Source organism: Plasmodium sp. gorilla clade G2 (genome assembly GCF_900097015.1).
Source record: "Plasmodium sp. gorilla clade G2 genome assembly, chromosome: 6".
In the NCBI taxonomy this organism is placed as follows: Eukaryota; Apicomplexa; class Aconoidasida; order Haemosporida; family Plasmodiidae; genus Plasmodium; species Plasmodium adleri (nom. inval.).
The window spans coordinates 1,155,864-1,167,788 of record NC_041698.1 but is presented as its reverse complement, the minus strand read 5'-3'; the positions used below and the strand labels follow the sequence as shown (position 1 = coordinate 1,167,788).

At 18.2% G+C, this 11,925-nt stretch overlaps 4 protein-coding genes across 4 annotated transcripts; 1 reads left to right on the top strand and 3 right to left on the bottom strand.

Annotated features, from left to right (window-relative positions):
- Positions 1 to 732: 732 nt before the first annotated feature.
- PADL01_0629300 (Plasmodium exported protein (PHISTb), unknown function) lies at positions 733 to 1,705 on the bottom strand (the record flags this gene model as incomplete). Its single annotated transcript, XM_028681036.1, has 2 exons — positions 733 to 1,374; positions 1,505 to 1,705. 2 exons carry the CDS (start codon positions 1,703 to 1,705, stop codon positions 733 to 735), a joined length of 843 nt encoding a protein of 280 aa, XP_028537454.1.
- Positions 1,706 to 3,069: 1,364 nt separating this feature from the next.
- On the bottom strand, positions 3,070 to 3,924 carry PADL01_0629200 (tetratricopeptide repeat protein, putative; the record flags this gene model as incomplete). Its single annotated transcript, XM_028681035.1, has 1 exon — positions 3,070 to 3,924. The coding sequence occupies one exon, from the start codon at positions 3,922 to 3,924 to the stop codon at positions 3,070 to 3,072; it is 855 nt and encodes a 284-aa protein (XP_028537453.1).
- A 2,433-nt stretch (positions 3,925 to 6,357) lies between these two features.
- Positions 6,358 to 8,260, top strand: PADL01_0629100 (ATP-dependent RNA helicase HAS1; the record flags this gene model as incomplete). The annotated part of the gene is made up of 2 exons (XM_028681034.1): positions 6,358 to 7,986; positions 8,117 to 8,260. 2 exons carry the CDS (start codon positions 6,358 to 6,360, stop codon positions 8,258 to 8,260), a joined length of 1,773 nt encoding a protein of 590 aa, XP_028537452.1.
- A 249-nt stretch (positions 8,261 to 8,509) lies between these two features.
- Positions 8,510 to 11,028, bottom strand: PADL01_0629000 (conserved Plasmodium protein, unknown function; the record flags this gene model as incomplete). Its single annotated transcript, XM_028681033.1, has 11 exons — positions 8,510 to 8,641; positions 8,755 to 8,838; positions 8,968 to 9,073; positions 9,182 to 9,343; positions 9,483 to 9,525; positions 9,646 to 9,811; positions 9,973 to 10,135; positions 10,307 to 10,392; positions 10,489 to 10,560; positions 10,756 to 10,821; positions 10,933 to 11,028. 11 exons carry the CDS (start codon positions 11,026 to 11,028, stop codon positions 8,510 to 8,512), a joined length of 1,176 nt encoding a protein of 391 aa, XP_028537451.1.
- Between the last annotated feature and the right edge of the window lie 897 nt (positions 11,029 to 11,925).

Here is an 11,925-nt window from a genome sequence, read left to right as displayed (position 1 = left end):
TTACATAATTATTTTTCTGTTTATAATTTTTATTATTGTATATTTTCTTCATATACATCATCTATTTTATTATTCATCAATATATGCGAGCCGTCTATGAGGATTTTTATAATTTACTTATTGTGATTATCAATAACATAATATATTTATAGAGTATCCATATTTCATTTTTTTACAATAAATCAGAAACATTTTGTACTATTCAAGGTCATTCTGTTTTTGCTTCTTTTCGTATCTCATTTATTGCTTAATCCTTCTTTTTTTTTTGACTTGATAGTTTTTATTATCCACATTTTTTACTTCTGTCCTTATATTTCTTCCTTTTCTTCGCTACGTTCATTTTTTATTTTATTATTATGCCTCTCTCGACTTCTTTTTCATGAACCTTTTTCAGTTAACATTTTCATTATCATTTTATCTACTTTATCATCTTCTTGTTTTCTTCTTCTTCGGTATATTTTCTACCTTATCTTTATTTTCACAAATCAAACATCCTCACTTCTTAAAAGTTTCATTTAAACTTTAACATATGTATTCATAAAATTATTTACACCATTCATTCATATTTTCTTTACCATGAATTTATACCATCCTCCTTTAATTTTCTCCATTGCATAATTTAGTTGCATCCAAAAGAATTTTATATTCTCGAATGTTCGTCTTCATTATTCTTGAACCATATTTCAAATATGTCAACAATATAAGGCTCATTATTTATTCCATTGATAAAAATTATATCATTACAACTATAAATAATCTATTCGAAATATCTAATGGTACAATTTTACTTTTTGGTAAGTTCTCATAAAAATTATGTAGTTCCTCTTTTACTAAATAATATTTGTCTTCCTCATTCTTCATAACTCTACACCAAATTGTATACATTAGTTTTGTATCAGAACATCCGTGTTTTATAAACGCATCCAGTTCTTTTCTTATTTCTACATCTTCTCTATTCATATATTTATCAGTATTTTTATTATCATATGGATAAAGGCAATAATTTTTACACATCTCATCATCACATAAATCTCTAAAAAATTCGTCACACATTGTAAATACGTTACACTCATTCATTTCATAAGATTTCTCAAATATTTTCTCGATTTCCTTTTTACGTGATATATTCGATACATGTCTTAGCTCATCCAAAATAATTACCTCCTCATTATTACCCTCATATATACTATTAACACTATTTCTTTCAGGGGACCTTCTTGAAAACATAAGATAAAATAAATAAAAACAGCAAAATGACGCTCTTTTAACATGTAACCTTTCTTCAGATGATGAAAATGTACCTTCACTTAAATTTCTTCCATAAGCATCTTTTAAAAGAAGTACTGATTTTTCATAATCATCAATACTACAAATCTTTATAAAGAAAAATTAAAATATAATATATATATATATATATATATATATATATATATATGCATATTTATAATATAAAATTCATGTCATACATATATATATTATTTTTTTTTTTTTTTTGTAAACTTACTATTAATATTATAAGTATAACTGCAATTATATTCGCACAGAAATATTTACACAATAACCAACTTAAGATGTTCTTTGAATCATTTTTATCCTTTACCTTATCACAATTGTATATATCCCTATAACAATCTTCGTACCTTAAATTGTTACTACTCAATAATTTTATATTAAATATAGAATTACATGTATTACAATATATCATATTTTAACAACAATTTTGTAGACTAAATAATTTTTTTTTTTCTTTTTAATTATATGTATATATTAAGAGAATGTTCTATTTCTATATTTTTATAAATTAATAAAAATTCTCAAAAGAAAAAAAATTTTCCCTCATTTTTTCATTTCATTTATTTATTTATTTTATTTTTTTGTTTCTTCAAAACGAAATAAGAAAATGAACATATTATATTAAAAATATAAGAGTATGACATTAAAAAATTATTAAATTATATCTTATAAAAGAACAAAAATTTTGAATATCATCATAATGATAAAAATAAATATATAATATACATGTCACTTTTTTATAAAATAACCATAATATAATATTATCTATATATTAAGACGTCCAATAATATATAGGAGTACAAAAAAAAAAAAAAAAAAAAGGACACCAAAAGAACATAAAATTTTTATAAAAAAAAAAATAACATGTATTTTTCTCCTTTTTTAAATTTATTTATTAAAATATAACCATCAAATCATACATTAAATGAAAAATATATAACATACATAATATAATATATATCTATATTAAAAAGATTTTCATTTTTGTAAAATATATATATTTTCCTTAAATTTTCAGATATATATTATTTTCCAACATTTAATTAAAAGGGACAAAAAATTAGTTTAAGTATCACGGGATGTTTTCACATAATATTATTATAAAAAATGCATAAACAAAAACTAATAAAAAAATTTCATCTATATTTTAAGTCTTAAACATATTCCTCTTATCAAAATAAAGCATAATAAAATTTTATTTCATATATATATTTTACAAAAATTATGCTGTTGAATTATTATTTATATACTTTCAATATACATATATTTTACATAGTATATAATTTATGTGTCTATGGACTTGACGTTTCTTTATTTTTTCTTTCTTTTTCTTAATGTTGCTCAATATAAAAATATAAATATCTAATTATATTTGTAACATATTAATGAGAATAAAAAATTATTTATTATATTTAATATTATTACACACACTAAAAAAAAAAAAAAAAAAAAAAAAAAAAAAAAAGGCAAAACTATATACAAAAATAAATCGATTTAACAATTTATTTAAATATAATTGTAAATACAAAAAGGTGAATTCAAAAAGTTAAATATAATTAATATTCATAATAATAAATAGTATATTTTAATATAAGTAATATAGAGTAATAATATTTTACTTATTAATATTAAATAATGAAAAATAAACATAATATATATATATATATATATACAAACATTTATGTTTACATTTAATTATCTTAATGCACAAAAAAAAAAATAATAAAATATATAAATATAATAAATAAATATATGTTATATAAAACACTTAATGCTTCAATTCTGGGATTTCATTTCGATAAGTCTTTGAGCAAACTTTTTATGATTAAAATTATCAGGATCTATTTGAACCGCTTTATTTTGATAAGAAATAGCTTCATTTATTTTCCCTAAATTATTATAACATGATGCAATCAATGATAATACTTCTGTGTTTTCTGGTTCTTTTTTAAGTATTGCTTCAAAATATGATAAAGCTATATTATTATCAATATATCTATATAAATTTCCTAATGAAAATAAAGTGGGTATATGACTTTCATCATTTGAAAGGATAAGCTTAAATGTTTTAATAGCTTTTTCAGTATTATTCATTTGTTGATATAATACTCCTTTTTTATATATATATTCAATTTTTGAAGGGTTATAAGAACATGCTTTATCATAATAATATAAAGATTTATCTATAAAGTCATGAATGCAACAAAGATCTCCAATTTCATTATATAATGAAGCTATTTGTTTATTAATACAAATATTATTTTCATCAGATAAAGTTGAATTAGAACCTAATTGATCCTTATTATCATTATCATTATGTTTTATACAATGTGTATTTAATTTTATAGAATTATTTTTTAATTCTTGTGGTCTTATTTCAAATTCTAAGATATTTTTATATATTTTATTATTATTATCTTTTAACTTTTTCAAAATTTTCAATGCTTTAAAATATAAATCTAATGATTCTTTATAATTACAATTTCTAATGTCTCGAGCTTTCTTAATTATTTCATCTATATCATGTTCTTTAAAATATAGCTCTTCATCATTTTCGTAATTTTCGACTTCCAACAGTTTCATGCTAGCATAATTGTAATACTCCAAATTCTTACTTCCGAAGGCGCCCATTTTTAATAAAAATTGATCACTTAGATATATGTTTCTTTAAAAGGATAACATATATATATATATATATATATATATATATATTATTTATTTTATTTTATTTTTTTTTTTTTTCGACTTTTATTTATTCTGCCTTTTTTACATATTCATGTTAAGAAATACATAAAAAAAAATAAAATAATACAATATTAATTCAGAAGAAATGTATTTTCTTTTATTTTTTTTATTTATAAAGTTTTTTATTAAATTCTTAAAAAAATATAATAATAAATTTTACATTTATATATTTATATATCATAACTTATAAAAACTTTTTTCAATAACGGAATATTAATACATAAAATAATAATACATATATACAATATATATATTATGTTTTATATTCTTTTAATATATTTTTTAATACATAACTTATTGTAATATCTCATATGTTAATAATTATGTATTATATAAATATACATATATATATATATACCTCATATTATGCATAATGTATATTCAGAAACACACGAAAAATAAAATGTACATAATAATATAATACATTTATTTAATAAAGGTATAAAAATACTTTTCGAAAATTTACTATATATATTAAAATACAGAAATTTTTAAATACAAAAGTATATTTCATAAAATATGATACGTCCATTATATATTTTAAATTATATAGAATTAACAAATTGGACAAATTCATATATATATTTTAAAAGTAAGCATATATATATATATATATATTATACTAATTTTTTTTTTTTTTTTTATAATATAAAAAATATTCTAATATATTACTGTATATCCTTTTTAAATATTTTATACTTTACATTTTTTTTTAATACTCCATGTTTCCTCGCATATTGGAAATTCTCAGGAGTGCATATTTGCAGTTTGCGCTTTTTTTTTTTTTTTTTTTTATAAAAAGAAAATATATATATATATATATATATATATATATATAATATATATATAATAAATATTTTGTATTATTATTCATACACTTTTTATACATATTTAATATAAAGAATATCTTATATTCCCCCCCCCCAAAAAAAAAAGAATAAACAAGATACTAAAATTATATAATTAGAAAAAGATATATTTCTTCATAATTCATTTTTTAATAAATATATATATTTAATACAATAATTTACAAATGTAATATATTTTATTTAAACCTTTTAAAATTAACATATACCAGAATTGTCCAAAAAATATGATTGTACATTAAAATATTTATATATACAAAACGATTTATAAACACAACACACATATATATAATATGTTAGCTCTCTTTCATTTAAAATATCCTTATTTTGAATGGCCTATGGTTCAATTTTTATCTTTTTTTTTTTCACAAACATGAAAATTCTTTGATATATACTTTTAATTAAATGTCCTTTTTCATAACAATAATATGTATAAAACTATAAGAACCATATATGCAAATTGCTTATATCCAAATGATGTATTTTCTTTCTTTTATATTTTCATATAAAAATATTAAATATATAGAAAAAAAAAAAAAAAAAGATAAAACAGTTGTATTTAAACAAATATGGAAACAATTAAAAATGTTCATTAGTAAAATGAAATTATCTCTATACATAAGGAAAAGAAAGAATAAAATTAATAAAAATAACATATTTTTTAAAAACATGATATATACAGTTATTTATATTTATTTTAGGTTTCTTTTTAAAGAATTAAATGATTTATAAAACTATATATTTTTTTTTTAAATAACAATTTACCTCATTTTTTCCTTTATAAGTATATTTAAAAAAAAAAGAAAAAAAATATATAAAGAATAAATACATATATTAAATTGGTTTTTCTAATTTTTATTTATATAACTCAATAAATAAATATAAAAAATATATTTTATCATATATATATATATATATATATATATATATATATATATATAATATATGTTTATATTTTATGAGCTTACGTATATTATTATTCCATTATTTATATAGGTATAAACATTTATACATTAAATATATTGATAATAATATTATATATATATAATTCAATTATACTATTAAAAACACTTGATTTTCAATAGAAAAAAATTTTAGTATCCATTTCAATTATGTAATATAATATTTATACTTATATAGAAAGAAATAAAAATGTAACGGTCAAAAAAAAAAATATATATATAATTTATAATATAATTATATATAATTTTTACAAAAATAATATATTTTTCCTTCATTTTGTTTGTCAGTACATTAAATTTTTTCTTATACATATATATATATATATATATATTATAATATCATTGAAAGGAAAAATATTAAAATTTAAAATATAAAAAAAGTTAGAAATTTAAATTTATTATATATTATTTAATATATAATTATATACTTATAACATCACATATATTTATTATACAACTCCTAATATTTATTTATTTTTATTTTTTTAAAAATGGATGATGATAATGATTATACAATAAAAAATTCAAATGATTATAACTTGAAAAAAACCAAAAAAAACAGTATAATAAAAAAGAAAAAAAAGAAAAAGAAAAAAGATATTATAGAAAATAAGGATGATAATATAAAAAACTTAAAAAATGAAAATTATTCAATCGAATCAGAAGTAGAAAGTGAAAGTACTAATGACAACGTTTCATTAAACAATATACAAGAAGATAAAGAGTTAAATGAAAATATTGAAAGTGATCAAAATATTCAAAATATTCAAAATAAACAAAATACTTCAAGTGAAGAAATTTGTGACCCTGATAAAAATGATAAAATATACACAAATGAAATAAAAAGTAATAACAACAATCATGATAATAATGATTCAAAAGAACACTTTTATAGTGAATTAAAATTTGAAGATTTAAATATATGTGATGCATTAAAAAAAGGTTTAAAAGAATTAAATTTTGTTACATTAACAGAAATTCAAGCTAAATGTATTCCTCATTTTTTAAGTGGAAAAGATATATTAGGAGCCGCTAAAACAGGGTCAGGAAAAACATTAGCTTTTCTTGTACCATCAATAAATATTTTATATAATATAAAATTTTTACCTAAAAATGGTACAGGTGTTTTAATAATATCACCCACTAGAGAATTATGTCTTCAAATTTATCAAGTTTGTAAAGATTTATGTAAATATATACCACAAACAAATGGAATAATTATTGGTGGTATGAGTAGAAATGAAGAAAAAAAAAAATTTATTCATGGAATAAATATTTTAATTGCCACACCAGGAAGATTATTAGATCATATGCAAAATACAAAAGAATTTATCTATAAAAATTTAATATGTTTAATTATTGATGAAGCTGATAGATTGTTACAAATTGGATTTGAAGAAGAAATTAATTTAATTATAAAGAGGTTACCAAAAAAAAGACAAACAGCCTTATTTTCAGCAACACAAACTACTAAAGTAGAAAGCTTAATTAGACTTTCTTTACAAAAACCAATATTTATAGAAGTTACTACAAAAATTGCAACTGTAGAAAGATTACAACAAGGATATGCTTTAGTTGATGAAGATAAAAGATTTCTTTTATTATTTACATTTCTTAAAAAAAATTTGTCAAAAAAAATAATGGTCTTTTTTAATAATTGCATGTCAGTTCAATTTTACAATGACTTACTTAATTATATTGATATACCTACATATTGTATCCATGGAAAAAAAAAACAAAATAAAAGATTAAAAAGTTTTCATGATTTCTCAGCTGCAAAATGTGCCATCTTATTATGTACAAATGTAGCTGCTAGAGGTCTTGATATACCAAATGTTAATTATATAATACAATATGATCCACCTGATGATTCAAAAGAATATATACATAGAGTTGGAAGAACATGTAGAGGACAAGATTCAAATGGATCAGCCATTATATTTCTAATGAAACATGAATTGAAATTCTTAAATTATTTAAAGTTTTATAATATACCAATAAATCAATTTGCTTATGAACCAAACAAACTTATAAATATACAATCACATATTCAATCTATTGTAACCAAAAATTTTCATCTACACAAAATGGCAAGAGAGGCATTCAAGTCTTATTTGAACGTAATATAATGCATTATAATTAAATACACCAAGTGTGTTTATATATATATATATATATATATATATATATGTATCTATATTTGTGTATTTATATTATTATATAATTATATATTTTTTTATTTCTTCTTAGGGTTATATAACTTATGCACTAAAAGACGTATTTGATGTGAACAACCTCAATCTCCTTTTGACTTCCAAAAATTTTGGATTAGATGTTCCACCAAAAGTTGACTTAAATTTAAAATTAAATGTCAAAAAAAAAAAATTTAAATAAATAAAAACAATAAAAATATTATCATGATATGCTTATATATATATATATATATATATATATATATATATAATAATTTTATTTTTTTTTATTAGTTAAAACAATTATTTTTAATAATTAATTATATTTAATTTTATTATTTATTTTGTCTACATTTTAGTTATAATTAATTTATTATATAAAATATGATAATAAAAATAATAATATATCATACTTTATATTACATATATATATATGTGTTTGATAATCAATTTATTTTTCATTATTAATTTTTTTTTTATTATTTTTCTTTTTCTTTTTCAAATTAACTAATTTTGTTAAACTTTCATAATAATCTTTTTTTTTCAATTTCTCCTTTTCTTCTTCTTCTTTTTTTTCCTTTTCCTGCAAAAAATAAATATATAAAAATACATGAATTAAAATGTCTACATAAGCATTCAAAATATATATATATATATATATATATATTCTCTTTTATTTATCTTGAAATGTCTTACATGGCGTTCATAAATTTCTTTCAAATTTTCGGCGTCCTTCTTACGTTCTTCTAATTTTTCATCTTCCTTTTTCTTTTTTTCCACCTGTATAATAATTATCATCAAAAAAATGATTATTTTATAAGATCTATTTATATGTTTCATGTATATTTGTATGAATTCCCTTATTATCATTATAATTTACATCCTATATATATATATTTTCATATTAACCATTGCTATCAATCTTGCTTCCTTTAATTCTTCGATTTTTTTCTTTTTCTCTTCTTCCTCAATCGTTCTTTTCTCATCTTCTTTACGCTTTGTTTCCTTTTGCCATCTTTATGAAAAAATAAAAATAATATTATTATTCCTTTATAATTTTAAATATAATAAAATGTATCTTTTTAAAATAAACAAAACAGAAAATTTATTATAATGTACATACTTTAATGCTTGTATTTCATCAAAATGAGCAGCCAATTCAACATTCTTTTTTTGCTTCATCCTTATTTCATGTATTTCTTTTTCCTTATCCTCTTTTTCTTTTTTTATTTTTTCATCATATTCCTTTTCTCGTTTTGCTTTTTCTTCTAAATATCTTACATATCTAAAATTATTATAATATTATTTATAAACAAAATAAATATATATATATATATATATATATATATATACTTAATGAAAAAGAATAATGTATAGGGAACAAATTATTCAGTTATCTTATATTTTATCTTCCATCATTTTACTCTGCATCTTTTCTCTTCTCCTCTTTCTTTTGTTCATTTATAGCTGTTTAATAAAAATAATAAAATAAACAACAAAAATATTAATAACATTCTTATCATATTAAACATATAACATATAAATATTATACTACTATATTACATATTCCATTGTAATTCAACTTACCTTCTACGTGTTTTTTATTACTCTCTAGTATATAGCTGTAAAGTTCTTTCTGTTCTGATATTTTTTCTTTCCTTTTTTCTAATTCATCAAGTTTATTTTTCTCAAAACGTTTCTTCATAATTTCACCTTCAATAATTTTTAATTTTTCTTCCTCATATTTCCTTAGCTATTCATTATAGAGACAATTTTTATGATAATCATATAAACATATATATATATATATATATATATATATATATATATATATATATATATATCTATATATATTCATATGTATATGTCTGTATTTTGTTGTGTATATTTTCTATTTTCCAAATTTTCCTTTACTGTATTTTCCTCAATTTGATTTTTAATTATTAATGCACTTTCTTTATTTTTTAATATAACATTTTTCTCTTCTTCTTTTTGTTTCTCTTCAAGTTCTGATAAATAAATTGTTTCAATTTCTTCCCTCTTTTGGTTTTCCTTATTTAATTTTTCCTTTTGTAATCTAAATTGTTCCCCCACAAAAAAATAAGATAAAATTAAAAAAATATATATAATATTAAGACAAAGTATAAATAAAAATATACAAATTTAAGTATATAAAAAAAAATTGCCATCTTATATATATATATATGTTCACATAACATTGTACTATTTTATTTTTTTCAGCTGTAACTTTTTTTCCGTAATTTGTTTTTGCAATTCTTTCAATAAATCTTTATCATTTTTAATAATTCTCTCCTTTTGTTTTTCTGGTGGCTTCTATACAATGAAAAATTATTCAGAAATAAAGCTTCCATTTTGTTATTTCATATAAATTAACTGGTCCATACTAATTGTTTCAATATATTTTCATACATCATCTTCATCAGAAGAAATTTTCTTTAAATTTTTGAATTCATCTTGTTGTTGTATAAACTCTAACATTTCCTTTAAAAATATAACATAAAACAAAATATATATATATATATATATATATATATATATATGTTTAAACATTCATGTGCTCAATAACCATTAAGATATATTTGTTCCTATTTTATTATTTTCATATTGCCTATTATATAAAAATAAATACAAATATATATTTATATATATCTATTTTTAATTCTTCATGTGACGCACATTTCTTTTAGTTAATTTTTCATTTTCCTTAGTGTTGTTTTTTTCATCATCATCGTTAAACCATTTCTATAATGATAAAATATAAATAAAAAAAAATATATACAAGAAATAAAAATAAAATTTATAATAAGATGGTTTTATATATGTATTAAATATTAATAATATTTATACACATACACCTTCAATTTTTCTTAATTCTTCATTAAGTATTTCATTTTTCTTTTTTATTTTCTTTTTATTTAATTTAGACAAATAATTACAACTTAATTTCATTCTTTTCTATATTTTTAATAGTATAAATAAAATGATAAATAATTTATTAATTCCTATATCCAAGGTATAATAATATATCGTGCATTTCTACAATAGGTGTATTGAATAAGAGAATAAAATTCAAAAAAAAAAAAAAATAAAATGAAATAAATAACATATGAATAAAACAAAAAAATTATATTTAAAACATTTTAAAAAGTTATTATATATATATATAAATATATGTTAAAAGAAACATAATTAAATATACTATATATATATATATATTAATTGTGAAAAGAAACCGTATCTTAGTTTTTTTTGTCTAGAAAATAGAAATGTCTTCATATATCTACATTTCTTTTTTCATTTCTCCAAATGTAATACACTAAATATAATATACTATCATATCATCAATAAATCATTTTTTAAAAAATATATATAAAATATTATTTTTATTTGCTTTATTAATAATGAAGCAATTATGTTTCTCTATATTTTTTTTTTGTCCTATCATTTTTTTACACCTCATACTTATTTTTATATTTTCATATTTCAAAATTCTATTATAAAATAAAATGTGTAATATGGAATATAATAGTTTATATAAAAAAATAAATAAATAAATACTAAATAAAGAACAAGCAATACCCTTTTACCATAATATATATTTATATATTTAATTTTTTATTAACACACACATAATTTTCATAATATACTTATAAAATATAATATCTTTTGGAAAAGTAATATTTATAATAAAGAGATGAGAATTTTTTTATAAGTTCTTTCAACTTGTCATTAAAAAAAATATATACTTAAAAAACAAAAGGATTAAAATAAATTAATCTTAAACATATATATATATATATATATATATATATGCTTTTTCCATTTTAATAACAATATAACAAAAAA